General features: G+C 38.0%; 1 protein-coding gene across 1 annotated transcript in view; it reads left to right on the top strand.

Moving 5' to 3' along the window:
* The window catches only part of LOC131245336 (cytochrome P450 71A1-like), a 47526-nt gene extending 25926 nt beyond the window's left edge, over positions 1–21600 (top strand). Inside the window, exon 2 of the mRNA XM_058244725.1 lies at positions 21105–21600. Within this exon, the coding sequence (XP_058100708.1) occupies positions 21105–21600 (496 nt within the window). The remainder of the gene's footprint in view (positions 1–21104) is intronic.
* The last annotated feature ends 1756 nt before the right edge of the window (positions 21601–23356 follow it).

Below are 23356 nucleotides of genomic sequence, written 5' to 3'. Positions count from 1 at the left end.
GATGATGACTCGTACCTTGTTGATGCCTTAATTTGGATCAAGGGGCACTGGTGAGGAGCCGCTACGTGCCGCAACGAGTCACCTGATTCGGATAATGACTCGTGATATAATGGCGGTATCCTGTCTTTGCCAACCTGCTGTATGAACTGAAAATAATAATCACTTGGATAATCATGTATACCCTAAGATATGTTTCAATTTGCCGTTGGAGTCGCTTGTGAGAGAGTATTGACATTTGCGAAAAAGGCATGGGAGTCATTTATGAGGGAGTGTTGGATTGTAAGGAGTACGCATCATTTTATTGTAACATTAATATATTTACTAAATAGATTAGAAAACTGTTTGTTTGTTATGCCATCATTACTTGTGTTTGGTTGTGTTGATAATATATGCAATTTAGTAGTTGTGCGTTAAAGATAATATGCTTGAGTGTATTACATGTATGAATATGTATTTGTTGTAAACCTGTTAATTACTAAAATGCCCCAAGTAAGAATCTTGAGGATATTGCTTCACTATGTTGGCGTTTGACACCTCCTATTTGACATATGCAGATAACTCAGAAATAGAACCAGTTGGTGATGCACTCGGAGCGCCTAGTAGATTTCTAGCTTCTTCCCGCTTAGTAGTTACTCTTCTATTCTTATTACAATTATTGTGATTTGCATAATTCTCACATGGGTGAACACTACTTTTAGAACTATAACTTCTGGGCGTTAGCCTTATATTATTGGATCTTGATATCTTTACCTCGCTTGGGTTCCACTAAGTTGAAATGCGTGACTCTGGTTATTTGTGTGTGAAATGAATGTGAATCTAAATCAAGACACACGTGCATTTTATTAAGTTAACACCTGAGAACTTGGGACGGAGTCTATACACTCAGGTGCCAATTTTTAGAGCGTTACAAGTTAGTATCAGAGCGGAGTATTGAGATAACCAGGACCTAATGAATGATGACTATACAAACCACAATAACTAGAGTTGAGACATTTATGATTAGAGGTTTGGTCCTGTTGGGGATCTCCTTGATTTTAGGAGTACCCGTTAGTATAGAAAATCTAATAAATTAGAGACAATGAATTTTAGGACCAACTTCCCGGTTTGCTATGATTCTGAATTTAAACTTAGAAATGATGAATAATAGGATTAAATCCTTGATTTTGTAATTTTTTCGAACTTTAAATTAGAAATCAGAAACTTAGGACCACCCTGGTTAGTTTTGTCGTGTAGTTAGTGTTTAAGTATGTGTGATTCTGACTTGGAATGAATAAAATTCGGTAAACCCTTTTTTGGGAGTAAAATTTAGCGTAGGGATTCAAAATCTTCGTAAGATAAGTGATCCGGGCTCAATTGAAACCCGACCAACAGGTACAAAGTTAAACTCTTACAAAAAAAAAAGAGAAAAGAAAATGAACAGTAAGACTTGGTGTCATCAAATAACAGTTAAAAAATTTCCTTTTTAAAAAAGAAAGAAGAAAAAAAGAGAGGGTTTGAAATCCTGAGTGAGAGCTTGGATTACATTTAAAATGCTTCCAAGAGTTACATGTGTGATATGTGTGTCACTAAACTATTAAACCATTGGGCACATGACCCACTAATGATATCCTAAAACAACTAGATTATTAATTGCATCACTATAATTACTTTAATATAATGATCAACATCGTCCAAACATTGTCCATGTAAATCAATGGTAAAAAAATTCGTTTATTAGTCATTCGGACATGATCTTGTGCTTGTGGCCCATCTGATACTTGGAATCTCATCATTTTCGAGCAATGTATATATTTTAATAGGCTTATTACAACCATTATGTCAAGCATTACATACGTTCACTAATTAGAGATATTAAAGTTGATTTAATAATTAAATTCAAACCCTTATAAATATACTATGCATAACTACTTTTGGATTAAAGTTGATTCCAAATCTATGATGTCAAACACAATAGGAGGATTTCAAATCCATGGGGTTCCAAATCCACGCTCTCAAACGGGCCCTTAAGAGAATAAGAGACCTAAGAAACAAAGAAAAGGATGGGCGATGATGTTTCGGGGTGCGAACCGCAGTGCCACCGCCGATTTCTAATGGAGAGCGACATTGTGACGTGGGGATGGGTATGATGAGGTCGATCACCATCTTCCTTAAGGGGATAACTACTCTGAATCTACGAAGTTCTCTGGACTCCTTATAGAGATACCTCAAATCCATAGGGGAAAATAAGAAAATAGAAATAAATTCTAAAAAATTTGAAATTTCATTGGTAGATAATAAAAATGAATTTACAATCCTTTAAATAGTGATACCAAACCTTGTAAGAAGTTTCAGAATCAAACTCCAACTCAAACTCCCTAAAATTCGTAACTTAATATAAATAGTAAATTTTCTATTTATAGTAAGTGTCCTATCTGGCTTAACCACTTTATTCTTCTAATTTTTCTAAGAACTTTTCATGTTGGACATAACTCCTAAAGCTCAAACGATGAAGAGTTATAATCAAACTAAAACTTACTATAAATTGTAAAAACGGAAATAAAATGGATTTTCGACGGTCGACCGGATGGAATCTCGCGAAATAACCGAGTTAGTTGGCTGAAGTTTCTCTTACCCTAAAATCGTATATGCTACATTGAGTAACTCATTCTGAGTTGCAAGATATGCCTGTTGAATAAAGAAAGAAAGAAATAAAGAGAGAGGGGAAATATATATATATATATATATATATATATATATATATATATATATATATAGATATATATATATATATATATATATAGATATATATATATATATATATATATATATATATATATATATATTAGAGAAAAAGGTTTGAAATTTTTTTCTTGTATAAATAATAATAATAATCAAATCCGGCAGCACCACCATTGAAATCTGCCAGGTGGCGGCGATGCCACCGCCAGAGCAATGGCACCCAACCGGAGTGGCGGCTCCATCGCCAGAAAATTTTGAAAATTTTCTATTTTTCGTTCAAACTTTAAGATTTCATATCTCCTTCAATATAACTCCGATTGGGCTGATTTAAAAGCCAAATTGAAGCTTGATGAGTTTACTTTTATATAAAAATAAATAAAAAAATAAAATAAAAATTAGAATATAGTTAATTTTAAGATGTTTTGACAATTGTCTAAAATTTATTAATTTCAGATAACTATTACTTATAGAATTTTAATATGTTTTCTACAACTCCAAATGAAATAAAATTTTGTGGGATAAGTTTAAGGTTAATGATAAACTATCATAAAAATTTTAAAAATAATTCAATGACTAAAAGTACAAGATATGTTACAGGAAATAGAGACGTTTTGCAATCTTACAAAAAATCAACGGTTTTGGACAACTGGTACTTTCAAAATTTTTATAATTTATCTGGAACTTCAAATGATACAAAATTTTATAAAATTAAAGTAATCTTAATTATATATTATTAAAAAAATTATAAAAATAATTTAGAAAATAAAAAGTGACAAAGATTACAAACAATAGACAGGTTAGAACCAAAAATTTCTGCAACTTCAAGTTGCCGATGGACCGGATGCATCTTTTTTTATATTTGAGTTTTAGAACTTTGTGGATTTTTAGAAACTACTTCTAATCATGCCAGGAATCGTCCCACATGATTAAATTAGATTTTTTTTAGTGTATTTTCTATTTCAAGTATTTTCTAGTATGGTTGAACTACAACTTTTGAGTAGGGCTGAGTTTAATTGTTTAAGACTCTATAAGTTCGCATTCGAGGCGGACTTCACTAAAATATTATGAGTTCCTTATTCTCTTATGGATTCAAGGTTCATACCACATTGAAGAGACGATGTTCTTCCTCTTTCTTTTCCGCGCCCTTCTTAGCATTGTTAGCCCTCCAAATCTTTGAAATATCTTACAACTTTCAATTTTTCATTCCCTCTTGAAATTAACAAAATCGAACCATGATTTGCTCATGACCCATACCTATAAGATCGAAATGGAAATATACAAATAAAATTTTAGGCCATTGTAAACCTTTTTAGGATGATCATTGACCATAAGCACAGTGAGAGATTTTTTATCACTAAGTTGTACATGAATTAAAACGAGAATAATATTTGACCGAGACCTGAAGGACAACCTTATAAACATGAGGCTTGAACCTCCTAACGAATTATAATACTCCTTAAATACTCAAGATGATTGAATTACAGAATTACAGAATTATACAATTGCTATGCATTCGCGGCTTGACCCAATCTTCAATCCTAGGCGACTATCAATGGACTCACTGCTTTGATCGAGCAGAAGATCAGAATCTACCAGGACTAGGAAGGGATACAATGAGCTTTCTGTCCTAGTCAGGTAGAAGATTGACGTATCGGATTTGAGCCTACCACAACTATTTTTCCTCATTAGCCCGATCGTGAAGAGCATAATATACTACCCTTAAGTAAACTTTGTCGTCAAACACTTAATGCGATAATAATAATTTTGACGTATGTTCTTAAACCTCAAAGGTGAAAACTTTTAAGGGGAGTAGACTGTAATAAGTCAAGCTCATATAAATAGTATACGTCCTAACATGTATATAAATGTGAAATCAACAGAAACTTATGTGTATGAAATTAACATATCTTTACATATTGACATTAGGCAACTTTAGGGATGATATTGTTTTTAAGAAGGGTAGATTGTAACGTCCTGGATTTTCGTTATTTTGAATTTACAAAAATTCCTGAAAATTTTTGATATAATTAGCCTACATTATCACTTACTGACCCTTGACGCTCGAGGTGAGCCTATACGTGGGTAGTACTAGTAAAGAACTGCACAAATCTGATTAATCAACCGTAGGAAGCTAATGAATCCACTCGATCACTTAAACATCGAACTTATCCTCATGATTTGTTCACATAGGGCCCAAACCTAGTTAACCTATCACTGACTAATTAAGACAACCACAACTAAATAAATACTTATCCAAAGTCGAGACCATTAGGGGTCAGATCTTAATTAATAAACCAAACTGACCCACTTATCCTTTTAGCCTAAAAACCAATGACTTATGATGATTATAACCGAATCGTCATTTCTGTTAGTTGCGAATAGGTCACACTAAGAACTTACCTAATTCAAACCCTAATCATTATGCAAAAGAAATTTCGCAACCCAATTCATTCCAGAAATGTCTTAATTATCTAAACAACTCTAGACCGCTCGTTAGTGGCCCAATAAACCCGAAGCTATAGAAAGACGTTCTTCTTAGTAGGCTTGACGTCCATCTAGGGACATCGATTTGAGGTCACGTATTAAATTACTCAACTTGGACCCGCAAACCAAGTGCATGAGATGTATGAATGCCTTAGGTGAAAACCTAGAACTTAACTGAAACTAACTCATTTGTTCTTTCACAAAATTGTAACTTTTGGACTGTCGATTTGTGTCCAAAGTCGAGGTACCGATTAAAGACATTTCCCCACACATATCCGTATAGCCATGACCTCGATTGATCATTAGTGACCGACGATTTAGGTTAGGGCTTTTTCGGTTGATTGACATTTTCGATCATTGGATGGTTATGTCTAAACATAGATCGCCTAGTGGGACACTTATCCCATGGCTTAGATTAACTTATACACCTCCCAGTGGGTCCCATTGGTTGGAAATAACTCCCCATAAGGCTAATATAATGAAAACATAAGCCTTGTGACCATTCACACCACATGTGGCACTATAAATACCCATTTATTTCACTCCCCCTCTCCCCATACGAATTTTCCCTAGTAAAGGAAAAAAAAGAGAGAAAGAGAGGAGGAGAAGAAGAGGAGGGGAGGGAGAAATGGTGGAGCCCAGTGTCGGATCACATCGTCTGATCCCCATGCTCAACGAATTTTGAAAGATCTATCATCTATGCCCTATTTCATGTCTTTCACGGATGAAATCTAAATATTTTGGGTCAAATTCTTTACCCCTTTCTAGGTAAGAGGTTCCTTAGTTATCATTCTTCCTCTTTATTTCGTTTCTTATATTTGTGAGCCATTAGTGTTAGAAATCTCCTTTCATTTCTATTAACTTTCGCAAACCCTAATGTTAGGGTTGAGTATGTTAGGATTTTGAGCCACAATTATCGATTGGAGCAGTCTATACTCTTGTGGGAGCCGTAATTGCACTTGACTCCATTAGGATTTCGGTTGTTCACCGATTTCAGGTCCCGATTCGTCGAACCGATTTGAAGGATCATTCCAATCGAGTTAGTTAACTCATAATGCGTTATTTAATGTTTAATTAAGATTAAATCCATATAATTAACAATAGTCCTATACTTCGATGTTAAATGCTTAGAAATACTAATGTGATTGAATTGTATTACTGTGGTGGATTGAGCTTCGCAAATTATTTAAATGTGCGGATAACCCCCTTTAGGATAGCTATCCTAGGCTTATACGGCCGACCAGAGTCAAACACGGATGATCGGCAGTAGTTGAAACTACACGGGATGTTTTGTACCTAATGCCGATTTGCCCGAGGTCCTCCGTAGTCGATCACATCAGTCTAATGTAAGCTTGATCATTCTTTTGCTTGGTGGTTGTATAACATTCAATAGAATCTGAGATACCATCGTTACCATTCAATTAGTCTACTCATAACCATTAGTGCGTTACAATCCCCAAAGACTCATGAGCCGAGCATGGTGGTATGACATACCATATTCGAGTTGTCAGCCTATACTGGGGTAACGAGACTCCCCATATTAATCAAATAACTATATTCTTTGACGAGAGTATATTTTAAGCATAACAATCATGGTCATGCGGCATTGACACATGGCGATTTTTGATTGGCTATGTTATGACACTGAAAATGGGTGTAAACAGGGAAAGCGGATTGACCACACCACTAACCTTGCTAGTGTGTCGACATCACCAAGTTACATGGATCCCATCATGAGGTGTGTGTTATATCTAAACCCTTTGTCCATTTGGTGAGCTCGTTGTAAGGCTTGAGCTAAAAACTTAGAAATATTCAAAGATTAAGCGGACTACACTGCAAAAGGTAGTGGGGGATTGAACGTCCACCCTCAAAATCCTTTGGGAGTCACAAGAGTTTTGGATAAATATGATATTTGTTTTATCTCTGCATCTAGTTTTTTATGACCTCATGAATGAATTGGATGGAAAGTAAATGTTATGGTGAGCCCTAGGAATGTCTTAATAGTAAAAATTATCGTCCTCACTGCTATTGATGGTGTGATCCATTTGAGCTTTGGATATAACTCATTTTTGAACTCATACTCTAAAATGATATTGCCAAATGAATGAATGGTGTGGATATAATAAATAGATCATTGTGGGGGCATGTAACTTTTATCTCATTTAAACCGTTCATGCAACTCGGAGCTCAAGAAGTGTCAGCCCTCATCTTGGCACGACACATGCCCACACCAGGGAGGTGCCGGTGGTGTGTGGTAGACTAGCCAATCCATAGGCAGGGATCTAGCTTGTTTTTATTTTTTTTAAACCTCATGGCATGTCATGGTGGATGGAACCTAAATAGAATGGATTTTATGTATAAAGCAGGGAGATCGCCACTTGGTTATATTACGATCCATCTACACCAAGCGTTGCGGAGTACTGCACCCCACACTAGCCTGTGCCCAAGGAATGACTCTGACATGCGCACATACTTTTATACTAAAATTTATCTAATGAATGGCTAAGATCCAGCACCGCTGACACTATTCTATTTTGAGGGCCATTTTCAAATTGTAAATTACAAATACACATTAAATACCCTTTGCATTGCTCTACTGCATGGCCGAGATTGTACATGCGGGGGCCATGTTTGGTTTATCCAGCTCATTGATACCATATCTATGGCCATGGATGATGGACAATGCTCAAAAAATCTTAAACCTTTTTCTATTGAACATGGATTGTAAGGTCCATATCTTCTTAACCACGTATTTGACCAACTACGGCGGATAAGACTTAAGCAATTGAAAGGATATTTTTTGGACACGTGCTTTGATGACAGGGATGTACTATAAGTGGCTAGGGGAGTAGATTGGCGCACCATGTTGTATGGTCCCACCAATCTATTTGGACGATACCATCTGACACTTCACTTAATGCAGCACTGCCGACAATGTCTACAATGATGTTGACAAATATAACGCAGGAAAGTTGGATTTCTCTATCTGTGGCAAGGTCAAGATCCAGCCGTCCGTGAACTTGGCGAGGTCTGTTTAAGTGCTTAACTGAAAAATAAGACGAATCCAAAAATCAAGTGGACCACACTGTTAAATGCAGGGGGGATTTATCGCAATGGGATATTGAACCAAACCCTTTTGGGTGTCGCATGAATTTTGGAATATCAATATGTTATTTGTTCTTCCTGTACAGGTCTGTATGACCTTGTGAATAGATTAGAAAATCTTGTACAGGTCTGTATGACCTTGTGAATAGATTGGATGAAAAATAAATATTATGGTGGGCCTTATGAATGTTTAACGGTGAGAATCATTGTCCCAGTACTATTTGTAGTGTGGTCCACTTGAGCATTTGAAATGACTCATTTTTGGGAGAAAGATTTCAAATGATCTCTCCAAATGTATGGACAATGTGGATATGATAAATACATCATTGTGGGTTCATCTAACTTTAATCTCCTTTGAACTGTTCTTACAACTTGGAGATCGAAGAGCGGCAGCACTCGTCTTCGCACTGATACGTACCCACACCTACTAGGTTGGTGGTGTGTGGTCCACCAGCCAATCCGCTTCTAGGGAGGTCCTTTGGCCTCCATATGTAGATAAGTCCGGTGAAACTCAGCCTTGGCCTCCATATGTAGATAAGATAGGCAGATGAAAAGGAAGAAAACCAACCGATCATTCAATAGCTATCTTTCCCTCTCTTCTTCTCTTGGTTGCAGTCATTATTCTTCTAATCTTGGCTACTTCCAATGGAGGTCGAAGAAGGAATAAACCCAACCAACCTCCATCTCCATCCAAGCTTCTGATCAGTACTGGCAACCTTCATCAGCTAAGTGGGCCTAGTTCCCTTCCACACTATTCTCTATGGTCACTTTCCGAGAAACATGGCCCGCTAATAATGCTCCTCCACATGGGGAACATTCCAACTCTGGTGGTTTCATCAGTAGAGATGGCTGAAGAGATCTAGAAAACCCATGATCTTGTTTTCACATGCCGACCTTTGCCTTGTCCATACGCAGCCAGGCAGCTTCAAGGACATCGTGAAATAATATTGCCCTGCCTAAAGTTTTAGGTGAAATTGGAATCAATGTTTTAATACTTTGTGCAATTGAAAATATTATTTCCGCAATTTTTTATTATAAAGAATTAGTTTAGTCTTATTCACTCCCCAGGACATCGATAGCTCATCTTTCAGATCTCCTTTGAATGGTACGTTTATACAACTAGAAGGTCGAGGAGTGCCAGTGTTGTCTTTACATGACACATACTCATGCCAATGAAGTCGGTGATGTGCGGTAGACTAGCCAATCCTCTTCCATAAACAAGGATCTAGCTTCTTTTTTCTTTTCTTTTTTTAAACCTTAGGGCCTATCATGGAGGATGTAACTAGGGGTGTACACGAACCGAGCCAACTCGATCAACTCGCTCGACTCGACCTGAAAAAAGCTCGACTCAGCTCAGTTCAAAGCTGAGTTTGATCCGAGTCGAGCCATTTTTTACAGCTCGAAAATGAGTTCGAGTTGGCCCCAGCTTGACTTAACTCAGATCGATATATGGCTCGACTCGGATTTACTCTGTTATATGGTGTGTGTGTGTGTGCGCACGCGCGCGTGCATGTGTGTATAAATCCTAAATCTACTCCCTTTATCTTTTCTTTAAAAATACACCCGCTTGGCCCTATCTCCCTTCTCGTCAGTCGTCCCTGCTCCCTCTCTCCTGACCCTATCTCCCTGCTCGCTTCCTATCTCCCTGCTCGTCCTAGACTCCCGCCCGACCGCCCCACTCATCTCTCTAGTCTCTCTCTTTCTCGTCTCCGGCCGCCCCTCTCAGCACTCTAGTCTCTCTCTTTGCTCGTCTAGTCGTCTCATCGCCCCAACAACAGCGAGCCAATAACTTTGTGTCTCTGCCTCTCTCTACTCGTCTCACCACCCAACCAACAGAGGCCCTCCACCTCTCTCTGCTCGTCCCGTTGCCACCTTCGGACCAGCAGAGGCCCTCTGCTCGACCAATGACTCGCTTGCTTGCCCTCTGTTCGCTGGTAAGCACTCAAATCGAACCTCATTTTTATATACTATATATATTATATTACATATAATTATATAAACATGTGGATGGATGGATCAGGATGAATAGATGGATGGATGAAAATTGTGATGGATGGATGGGTTGATAAATGGATGATTGGTTGCCTGGTTATATGTTTGGATGGATAGGAGGGATTTATGGATAGATGGATGATTAGTTGGGTTGGATGGTTGAATCATGTATAATAATTAATAAATATATCATAATATATTAATATTATTATATATGCAATTAATGTTAGATTAGTAAGTAATCATATGACTTAGGGCATGTTTGGACAGTGGTATTAAGTTCTTGTAAATGGGATTGCATTACTAATCCCATTTTGAAATTCAAAATGGCATGTAACTTTTACAATTCTGTCCACCTTAATCCCACCTAATGCAGCTGGCCAAACAGGCCCCTACCTTAATGTTATTGTTAGTTATTAATTGTTATTGGTAATTGTCAATTTGTTAACATCATTTCTTTAATTGTTAATTGTTATTGTTAATTGTTTTAGTGTTATAAAATTCTCTATCTTAACGTGTGTGGACTATCTTGATGTGTGTGGACTATTAATGGTTTTGGTATTGAATTTGGTATGCTTAATTTATATTTTGTCGCTTCATTTATATGATTTCCTAAAGGCCCAATTTGGAACTCGTCTGAACCTGCTCTACCGTAAGATATTATGATGCATGATGATTCCCAACAGGTTAAGTTGCAGGTTGTTATACAAAGTTGACTGGATATCTTTAATTTTTATAAATGTTGTTAATAGTTAGTTCGATGATGACAACGTGGATGATATTCAACTCCACAAATCAACTGTCATAATTATCCTTTCAACCTACTCTTTTGTTTGCATAAATATTAAATGTTTTATTGTTGTAGTTGTAGTATAGGAAAATCAGTTGCCCATTTGAGAATTTCTATGTTGCCAGATATAGATTCAGTGTATTTTTGGATGCATAAAAATTCTCGAATTGTCCCTTTTTTGACAGTTTAATGTTGGATAGATAATAATGTTTTCATTTATTCTAATTTAAATGCACATGCTTATTTCGGTTCGTCTCTCCTAATTCTTTATGGATATATTTCTTGCATTTATATCCTCATTAAATATCCACACTTTGTTTGGATAGTTGACATGTGAATCAAATACAAGATTAATATATTCTAGAAAGATAATGAGAGATGCTGTCGAAATTTTGGCGTGACATTTAAATTGAATAATGAAAGCATTACAATTTATTCAACATTGAAAGAGTGACTGATTTAAACACTTAGAAAATTGTTGAAATTTTAAAGAACATTTATACACACATGACACACCACTTAGGAAATTCTTAAAATGTTAGAGAAAATTATTTCATATCTTTATATTCAATTATTTAGTGATGGCTAGTGAGGATGAAGTCCCAACTACCCTTAGTGCCGGTGTGTCACCACATCACCTCTTATTATTGAAGGAAAGGGGTCTTCAGCTGCAAGTAAAGGGAAAAAATGGTTAGTTGTCTGGGATGATTTTGAAGTAGTAGTTAATAATATCGCTAAGATCAAATGTCTACATTGCAAAGCTCAGTACAGCAAAAATATAGGGGGGTTGACTCCTCATTTAAATAGATATAGGCAGAGTTGTGTAAGGAGACTTAGAATTCCACCTTCAGGCTAACAATGGCTATCGTTTACAAAGTCTAAAGGAGATACTTCTGAAGATAAATTTACCACTCATAATTTGAAAAAGAGAAGCTGAATGAGTGTTATGTAAGGCTTATAATCGTTGATGAGCAACCATTTAAAATGATAGAGATTAAAGTGTTAATGTGATACAATAAATTCCTTAATCCTCAGGTTGAGAAGGTCTCCCATGTTACTGTAAAGAGGGAGTATATGAAGATGTATGCGAATGAGAAAATGAAGTTGAAAACAGTTCTGGCATTAGTTTCAAGGATAAGTTTGACTTCTGATATGTGGACGGCATAAAATCGAAGAAAGGGATATGCTTTATTGACTGTACACTATGTTGATGAAAGTTGAAAACTTTGCAAGAGAATATTAAACTTTCGCCACCTTCCACCTCCTCATTCTAGTTTGATTATTTCAGCTTGCATTTACAACCGTCTACGAGATTGAGGCATTGAAAATAAAGTCTCGTTATTAACTTTAGATAATGCTTGAACAAATGATAATGTAATATCATTATTATGTAACCAGTTCAAGGCAACTGACAATTTATTTTTTGGGGGAAAAATATTTCAAGTTCGGTGTTATGGACATATTCTGAACCTAATGGTACAAGAAAGGTTGAAATCAAATTGACCAAATTATAGAGAATATGAGGGAGAGTATAAAGTACATAAGGGGTTCACCTTTAAGATTGACTATATGGAATGACATAGTCCAACGTTTGAATATAAAGTCTCCAAAAATGTTGAAGCTAGATGTATGCACATGTTAGAATTCGACTTTTGAGATGTTGGATTCGGCTGTGGATTTGGAACTCGCATTTCTAGAATATGCAGCGCGTGATAGAACGTATGCTTGATTGTCCACTAAAGAAGATTAGAGTAAAGTAAAAGAAGTTTATAAGTTTTTAAAAGTTTTTTATAATTGTACGAAAATATTTTTTGGCAATAATTTTCCTATAGCAAATATGCTTCTTCCAGCTATGTGGAAGATTAAGGAAGCCCTAAGGAAATGTGTTAATAAAGATCCATTTTTTCTACAACTTATGACAGGTGGTATGCAAATGAAGTTCAATAAGTACTGAGATAAATACCATTTGTTAATGTCTTTATCTGTTGTTCTTGATCCTCTGTGTAAGATGAGATATGTTAAGTATATCTTTATGAAAATTTATTCTAATGAAAAGGAGTAACTGAAGCCTTGAAGGTTCGTGATGCAATCGAAACATTGTACAATACGTACACAACCACACAATCCACACCAATTGTGAATGAAGTTAGATCGCATGCTACTACAAGCTCTGACACTATGCTCGACGATGATTACATATCTTTCTTAACAAAAGAAAATACAAACACTGAAGTGAAAGAATCAAAGTTAGACTTGTATCTCAAAGAGTCGGTTATAATGCGGCAGGATTCAAACTTCGATGTTTTAAAGTTGTGAAAAATGAGAGTTAGTGAAGGAAAATACCTTATACTATTGGTGGTGGCACGAGATATTTTGTCAATTCTTATTTCAACGGTGGCATCAGAATCTACTTTTAACACAGGGAGTAGGGTTGTGGGCAAAATTTAAAGTTCCCTTTCACCAAATACAGTGGAAGCATTAATTTCTACACAAGATTAGTTGTGTCTGATTTGGGGAGGTTCTGATATTGATGAGAAAGAGAAAAAGAAGGAGAATGTGTTTCAAGCTGCAGCATATAAAACAACAGAAACATGAATAGAGTTAGGTTAACATTTCTTGTTAATTTACTGGAACTTGAAAATGATGTAATGGGTACTATTTTATTTTTATTTTTATGTTATGTTGATGGATTCTATATGCATTGTCATGTCCCAAACTCAGAAACTGGGCTCAAAAAATTTCCGATCGCCCAATCCGGTGTCAACGGCCTTCATAGTACCCCATTCTTGGCTTCCACCGCCCATACACCAGATTCTGATCCTGAGATCCTACAAGGAGGATTTTCAACGTACATTTGTTTCATAACAAGCATAACCACAAGTTTACCCAAATCACAAAGGCAACATCATCATCATATATCCATTAATATAAAAAAGTTGAATACAGTGCCAAAAGGAAAATACATATATCGAAAATCAAAGGCTTCAAAAGACAGCTGCATGCTCCAAGCTCAATGCTGCCGTCACCTACACGCATCTATCATGCATAAGCTTACATAAAGCTTTAAGGGATGTGTAAGAGGGGGATAGTTACTTATACTTGACTTGATTTAATTGATTGATTGATTGATTAATGAGGTAGTTTATAGAGATTCTCTTGAAATTCGTACGGGCGGCGTTTTTTTAACAAATACGTGAACCCACAACTCCTGGCCTAGGTATCACATCAGCACGCGAGACGCGGTATTAGAACCGTGGCGACAGCAATATCGCAAGGGTACAAGTCTCATGTCGAGTCGACTCAGATTGACAGGACGCGACTCAGGGTCGCACGCAAATGCTATCTACGCGTTACGAGTCGCTGGAATTCTACCGTGAGGACCGCGGGAGTCTACGAAACGGTACGGTCTAGGACATGAGCTTGACAGCTATCCCCTCCCAATAAAAATTTTGTCCTCAAAATTTAAACCATAACACAATCAATGCAAAGCTCACCAAGGAAGGAAAACCTATCACTATAGATATAATCAGAACACTCCATACCAACATAATCAAACATTTAAGAGATAGGGATAACGCCTATGAATCTCAGCTTCTTGCTCTTAAGAGGCTTCATCAGCATTATGATGACCCCACTAATCCACGGATCCTGGTCAGAAACGATCGAGACTAGAATACTATGCAGCCTCACAATCTTAATGGTAGGGAGCTATGTCAGAAAGTTTCTAAGTTGATCGAACTAGGGGATCTTAATGTAACTATCAGCAGATATGTGATATTATCCTCAGGTATTCTTCCCAAGTTATGATCTGATACTAACTTCTGTCACGCTCCAAACTCGGAAACCGGGCTCACAAAATTACCGATCGCCGAATTCGATGCCGACAGCCTCTGTAATACCCCATTCTCCACTTCCAACGCCCATACGCCAGATTCCGATCCTGAGATCCTATAAGGAGGATTTTCAACGTACATTTGTTTCATAACAAGCATAACCACAAGTTTACCCAAATCACAAAGGCAACATCATCATCACATATCCACTAATGTCAAAAAGTTGAATATAATGCCGAAAGGGATATACATATATCAAAAATCGAAGGCTCCAGAAGACAGCTGCACGCTCCAAGCTTAAAACTGCTGCCACCTGCATGCATCTATCGTGCATAAGCTTACGGAAAGCTTAGAGGGTGGTGTAAGAGAGGGATGATTATTTGTACTTAACTTGATTTGATTGATTGATTGATTGATGGGATAGGTTGTAGAGATTCGTTCGAAATTCGCACACGCGACGTTTTCCTCAAAAAATACGTGAGCTCACAACTCCTCGTCTGGGTATCGCATCGGCATGCAAGACGCGGCGTTAGAACCGCGGTGATGGCGTGGTCGCAAGGGTACAAGTCTAGGATCAAGTCGACTTAGATTGGCAGGATGTGACTCAGGGTCGCATGCAAATGCTATCTATACGTCGTGGGTTGCCAGAATTCGACCGGGAGGACCGTAGGAGTTTATGGAACGGTATGGTCTAGGACACGGGCCTGACACGTACAATGCATTAATGGATTTTTTTATCCATAAATTACTTTTATTTTATGTCATATTTCATTATTGCTAAAATACTAATTATTCCAACACAATATGTAGACATGTCTTCAAGTGAACCATCGATCGGCGTTTGAGACTATGGTTCCTTAGTTCATTATCCAAAGTCTAAAAAGTTAAAGATTTTGTGTCATTTGTGTGAAGTAAAGTTTGTTAACAAAACTAATCAGGTCAGGCTACACTTATCCTGTCGGGGTGAGATGCAAAACTGTGTTCTAAAGCCCCAAAGGAAGTCCAACTTCTTTTCCAAGCACTTATTAATTCAAACAAAAAACCTTCCACTCCCTCATCCAAACTTTCTAAGGTAGAGGATGAAGCTAAATTATTAGCATTGGAAGAAGAACAATTTCAACTCGCATTAAAGTGTAGTATTGAAGAGGCTTTTACACATCAGCAATGTCATCCAAGACAATATGATGTCAAAGTAAGTTTTAGCTGCATAGCTAAAAAGAATAAGAATAAGAATTCATCTAAGTTTCTCTCCAATCTTGGTGCGTTTTATAAGACGTTGGGAACTACGTATAAATCTTCTCACAAAGAAATATTGAAAAATCTAATTCAAAGTATATAAGAGGGCGATAAAAAGCTATCTCCACCTTCTGATTGGGGAGAGGTGAACGAGTACATATATGAAGATTTGGATAGCAGCTCGAGCTCGGCAGACGAATCTCTTCTACGGTAGTGTCTTTAGTTTGTATTTGATATTTTATTTTATGCTTTATTGTATTATTAAAAGTATGTAGTAAAATTATAATTTTAACTCGATACTTTCGACTTCCTAGTTTCAAGCTTCGACATTGTATATTAGTATAAACTCGAACTCAAATTCAAAAACTTAAAAATTTGAAGACTAAACAAAAAAATTAAACTCAAATTCGAACTCGGCTCGAAAGCTCGAGCTTGAACTTGGCTTGACAGCTCGAAAGCTCGAATCTGGCTCGAACTCAGCTCAAACTGGTCTAATTGCTGACCGAGCTAGGTGTGCCTGGTGATCGAGTCGAGCTGAGATGAGGCCAGCTTGACTCGGTTCGGCTTGATGTACAACCCTAGACGTAACCTCATAAACAGAGAATTTTACGTATAAAGCATGGTGGACCCATTACTGGTTATATCTAGATCTAACTACAACAAGTGTAGCAGAGTATTGTACCCTACACTAACCTATGTATGCCCAACGAATGACTTCGATGTGCACACATGTAGTACTCTTATACTAAAATCTATTTAATGAATGGCCAAGATTTAGCATGGCTGACACTATTCTATTTCGAGGGCCATTTTTCAAATTTTAAATTACAAGTACACATTAAATTCCCTTTGCGTTGCTCTACTACATAGGCCCAGCGCATGCCTCGTAAAAAAATTCATGGAAAACTACCTACACCGAGCTTGTACATACGGGACCCATGTTTGGTTTATCCAGCCCATTGATATGATATCAAAGGAGGGACGATGCCCAAAAAATAACTCAAATTGGAATATCTTAGCATCGAATCTTTGGCCTTTTTCTATGAACATGGATTGTGGTCCATATCTTCTTATCCACGTATTTGTCAACTACCAAAGATAAGAGCTGAGTAATTGAAAATATATTTTTGGACACGTCCTTTGATGATAGGGACATATGATTAATGGCTAGGGTAAGCTGATTGGGGGCGCGGATTAGATACTGACAAGGTCAGTAGCCAAATCCTACTGAAGTGACGTCACCAAGCTATGGACCCCACCATGATGCATGTGTTGTATCCATACCGTCCAACCATTTGTAGAGATCGTTTTATGGTATAAGAAAAATAATGATATAGATCTAAAGTTCAAGTGGACCCCACCATAGGAAACAATAGGGATAGTGACATCCACCATTCAAAACTTCTTAGGGGCCACAGAAGTTTCCGATCAAGCTGATATTTATTTTTTCACTTCATCTATCTCTATGTTAACTTATGAATAAGTTGGATCTCAAAAACACATTATGGTGGGCCTTATAAATGTTTCAACTGTGGGTGTGACTGCTCCCATGGTTTTTTGTGATGGGTCCACATGAACTTTATATCTATATCATTCTTTTTCTCATGTCATAAAACGATATCTACAAATGGTTGGATGGTATGGATGCAAATGCATCATGGTGGGGTCCACGGATCTTGATGAGGTCACTTCAGTAGCAATTTGGCTATTGACTTTCTCAGTATCCAATCCGCATCCGCCGATTGGCACACCACCTAAGTAGCAGGTATGTTGACATCATATGAGTCTCATAATGAGGTATGAGTTATATATATTATGAGAAAATTCATATTTATTCCTACTTATCATCACAAATTGCATTTAATGCCTCATTAATTGCTGATAATGTTAGTGATGATGTGGGCAAATCACGATGCACAAAAGTAAGATTTCCTTAGTTGAGGCAAGCAAAGGACCAGATTTTCGTCCACTTGGCTCTCCATAAGTGTTGAGTGTTGAGGGTTAAATATTGCATATTAGACCCCATTTATTACCTAATTTTACGAACATCATACGGTTTAATGGCTTATTTTAATCACGTTTGTGTTGCAAAGTGTATTTAGGAGCCGAGATTGAAAAAGGCCACTAAAAGCATTAATTTAATGCTCTAAAATCACCAAGATAGGGAACGGACCCCAAGGGACCAAGATTAAAGGATTTACAAGCCAAAGAGCCGAGAAAATCACGCCACTCACATTAAATAGACCTGAAAACCGTCCAAAATACAAGATCACAGGGTTTCCACCATCCGTTTGGCTCGATACTTCATATATGGCCTGAGGACCATAAATTAACCATACACGTCAATTTTCAGCCATTGGATCCCTGTGGAAGTGGCCCAATGGACAGATCAGCTCGTAAAATCCTGATTTGGGGCCCGCCTGACATTTGGATATGCTTCAAATTTAGTTCCAACCCCTTAAATGATGTAAAAAAATCGATGGACAGTGTGGATTTATCACATCATTACCGTGGGCCCTCCACCAATGCGAGTGTGCACGTTCGCTGTGCACGGAATAAACAAAAGTCAGTCAGCGTGCTGATCGACGTTTCTTCCAAAACCATGCATCTGCAAGGAGTGGACGGTGAATGTATAGTGGGCCCACCCTATCAGTCCGTTGAAGAATCTGGACCGTCCATTGCATCCAGATGGGGGGCACAACCATCACTTAGGTGGCCGTTTGGCCTCATGCACGTGTATGCACGTGGATCGTAAAAAAATGTAAGATTAACGGTGACTTGGTTTTATATAGTGGACCATACCAAAACTCAACAAAAACCACTCCTTATCGACTAGTTTTTCGTCAGGAATCCAATGAATGGGTTGGATTTCTCAGAAAACATTAATATGGGCCCACCGAACACGTCAGCGTATCTTGGATTCAAAATTACTTTGTCCGTCCATTTTTCTGTAGTGGGGACCATCCATCATGAATTTCCATGATCCAGACCGTCGAACATGTCCAGTGGGTGACCATGACACTAGCCAAGAAGCCAGAATCGACGGATGGGTGGATCACACGTCCCAAATCACTCCCAAACGTGGTTGTTCCAAGCTTTCGCTGCATAATTCCATACGAACCGCCCTTGCTGCGTAAAACCCTTCCACCATCCTGGCTTCTTTATAAAAGGAGAGAAAAGAGAGAGTTAAGGCATTTGGGGGCAGCCGTGGAGGCGTGAACGTGAAGAAGAACGAGAGAGAACGTGGGCCGGCTCCATCATAAAGAGTTTTTCTTCCTTTGCCTCTTTATTTTTTAAAGATTTTTAGCTTAATCATTCTATGGTATGCTAAACCTCTTAGATAGTGCTAAGAGGTGAAGCTTGTAGTGTAATGGGATTGGTTCTACGGCTTTGATTCAAGTTACTTGAACTCTCTTTGATTATAGTTTGATTAATAGGAATACTTTCAGTTTTTAATGGTTTGTTGTGACTTAAATTACAATGGATATACGATGACTTTGAGCATGTCCTTAGCATTATAGGGATTATGAATTTGGGAATCCTGTTGTTCACCATCGTCTCCTGGGCATGGTTGGATGATAGAACCCTTCCTAACATTCATATATCTCTCAGATTGGTTGTGGATTGGTTAAATTCTGTTGTTTGCTTTGTCTCGTGGGCATGATTTTGTGATGGAATCAATTCTAATTCTCATACCTATATTCTATTGAAAACTATATCAAAGGAAGTTCAGATTGGTTTTTAATGATATATCTTCCAACTGGATGAAGATGGGACTCTAAATCTAGTTGTGTTCGTGAATCAAGCGTAGATCTCCCTAATCTCTACAAGTGGATCCTCTGAATCCCTAGTTTCCTACTTTTGAATTTACAAGTTTTAGATTAATATTTCACAATTATTCCCTCATATTCACCTAATTTAGATTTCATCTTATTCTAGTTCTAGTTCTAGTTCTGGTTACTTTTAGAATAAGTACAAGGTTTAGTCCCTGTAGATTCGACCTCAGTCTCATCGAGAGTATTACTACATCACAACCCTATACTTGGGGTGTGAACATTAAGCCGCAATATAAGACACAACAAGTCTTGAGCGGCTAAATAAGACGACCAAAAATCAAGTAGACTAAATTGTAAAAAGGTAGGGGATTGAACGCCTACCATTAAAACCTTTAGTCTCACAAAAATTTTAAATCGATATGATAATTTAGTTTTTTTTTTAATTTTTTAATTTCTATTCATTTTGGTCAAGGTGACTTTATGAATAGATTAGATGGAAAATAAACGTGATTGTGAGCCTATGAATGTTTTAGAGTTGAGAATCATTGTCCCAGTGCTATTTATGGTGTTGTCCACTTGAGCCTTTGAAATGACTCATTTTTGGAAGAAAGATCGAAAATGATCTCATAAAATGGATGAACATTGTAACTTTGATCTCCTTCTAACTGTTTGTACAACTTGAAGCTCTAGGAGCGTCAGCGCTAGTCTTCCCACATTGCATACCCACACCAGCTATGTTGGTGGTGTGTGGTCCACTAGCCAATCCGCTTCCGGGTAGGTCCCCAGTGAAATTTAGCCTCAGCCTCCATTATATAGATAAGATAGGAAGGTAGATGAAAAGGAAGAATACCAATCAATCATTTAATGGCTATCTTTCGCTCTCTTCTCTTCTTGGTTGTAGCCATTTTTCTTCTTATCTTGGCTACTTTCAACGGGGGTAGAAGAAGGAATAAATCCAACCAACCACCTTCTCCATCCAAGCTTCCGATCATTGGCAACCTCCACCAGCTAGGTGGGTCTAGTTCCCTTCCACACTATTCTCTAAGGTCGCTTTCTGAGAAACATGGCCCGCTAATGCTCCTCCACATGGGGAACATTCCAACTCTCATAGTTTCATCAGCAGAGATGGCTGAAGAGTATCTTTTAAACACATGATCTTATTTTCGCAAGCTGGCCGGCTTGGCCTTATTCGAACGCAGCCAAGCAGCTTCTCGACGGTTGCAATGACTTGGCCTTTTCACCCTATGGGGAGTACTGGAGGCAAGTTAGGAAAATCTGCGTTATTGAGCTTTTGAGTGGTAAGAGAGTGCAGCCATTCACTTTTATTAGGGAAGAAGTTGGTAATATGATCAAGGATATTAAAGATTCTTATTCGATCTTGGCCATTAATCTAATCAACATGTTCACTTTCGGGAAGAAGTACACGGGAGGAGAGAATGGGGAGATTAGATTCTCGGATCTCGCCATGGAATTGCTAGTTCTTTTGGGATCTTTCGGTGCAGGTGATTATTTTCCATCATTTGGATGGATGGATGTCCTCAGTGGCTTAGATGCTAGATTAAAGAGAATTTCTCAAGGCATGGATGATTTTCTTGATCAATTGATTGAGGACCATCTCAATTGTGGGAATGTCAACAATGATGGAAATGACGATGAGCACAGATAACCTTGTGGATGTATTGGTCCACCTTTAAAAGGATGCCAATGCCAACATCCATCTCATGAAAGATAACCTTAAAGCCATCATCTTGGCTCTCTCTCTCTCTCTCTCTCTCTCTCTCTCTCTCTCTCTCTCTCTCTCTCAACACAGATCATGGTATTCAATACGAGTAAAAGCGGCTGTAACATGGGCTGTGAGGGACATTTAAAAAACAATATTGGCCCGTCACGGTCCATTCAAGGCCATTTCTAATGCAACTAGCCATTACAGTTCTATAATACATGATGGTCTGGTCTCACTGTTACCATTATGCAACGGCCATTGGGTAACCATTTCTGGATACCATGGCACAGACACACATGTAGGTTTTTACACTCAAACACCTACTGGTCAAACACCTACTGGTCGATGACTGGGTGGAATTGTGGAGTGAACCTTTCCATGACTTACACACATGGTGAATATTATGAAATCTAGGTCTGCCTACAAGCTGTCAATAGGTTGGGTTCCTGTTGGAGGTGGGCTGGATCCACTACCAAAAAATTGGCCAATGCCGACGGTCGTGTAGTGCTTTCCTCAACGGCTTTTAGCCGTCGGTGAATCATAACAAGCCACCTCTACCATCCCTCATTATTACACCTTGGCTGCGGGTGCATTAAAAAGTGGTTTATGAGGCCCACCCCAATGTGTATTTTATCTAAGTTATCCATCCATTTTGACAGCTCAATGTAAGACATGAGCCAAAAAATAAGGCAGATCGAAGGCCCATGTGGACCACACCATAGGAAACAATAGAGATTATTCGTCTACTATTGATACGTGATGTGTTCCACTCGTAGCTTCTATCCACCTCCTTTTTGGTTTCATGTTCAAAAATGAACCGTAGAAATGAATGGACAAAGTTGAAGAACAACATACATCATGGTGGGCCCCATGAGCTCCTGACTGGACCGTCAGTCTCTTGCTCGTAGAGACCGCGGTGCGAACCCCATTCGTTGGTGTACACACACCAGCAGCCCATCCGTGTTGACGTCACCTACTTCTGTGGGTCCCATCATCAGGTATGAGTTATATCCAAACTGTCCGTCCACTTAGTAATTTGGTCGTAATGATTGAGCAGAAAAATAAGACCGATCAAAAAATATATCCTTCTCCTATTTTTTCCCTTCATCTGGCCGGCATGACCTAATTAACAGATTAGATGTCAAATAAACCGTACAATGGGTCTTAGGAGGATTTTAATGGTGGATATCCAATTACTATTGTTTTCCTGTGGTGTGTGGTCCACTTGACATTTATATCCCTCTCATTTTTTTTGGATCTAACCCTAAATTGATATGCAAAAATAGATGAATGGAATGGATGAAACACATACATCATGGTGGGGTCCACAGAGCACCGACCACCACCACTCACCACCGAGATGGTGGCAGGGGGAGTAGTGAATCCATTTCCCTCTATGGAGCCCAACTTGATGTACGGGTTTTATCCACTCCGTTCATCCATTTTATTAGAACACTTTAGGATATGGGTCTAAAAATTAGGCAAGTCCAATGCTCAAGTGGACCACAACATAGGTTTATCCACTCCGTTCATCCATTTTATTAGAACACTTTAGGATATGAGTCTAAAAATTAGGCAAGTCCAATGCTCAAGTGGACCACAACATAGGAAGCATTAGAAATAATAAAACTCACCGTTGAAAACTTCCTAGAGCGACTGTAATATTTATTTGCCACCAAACCTATTTATAAGGTTATAT

This window comes from Magnolia sinica, chromosome 1, assembly GCF_029962835.1.
Source record: "Magnolia sinica isolate HGM2019 chromosome 1, MsV1, whole genome shotgun sequence".
Lineage (NCBI taxonomy): Eukaryota > Viridiplantae > Streptophyta > Magnoliopsida > Magnoliales > Magnoliaceae > Magnolia > Magnolia sinica.
This window is presented reverse-complemented; position numbering and strand designations above follow the sequence as displayed.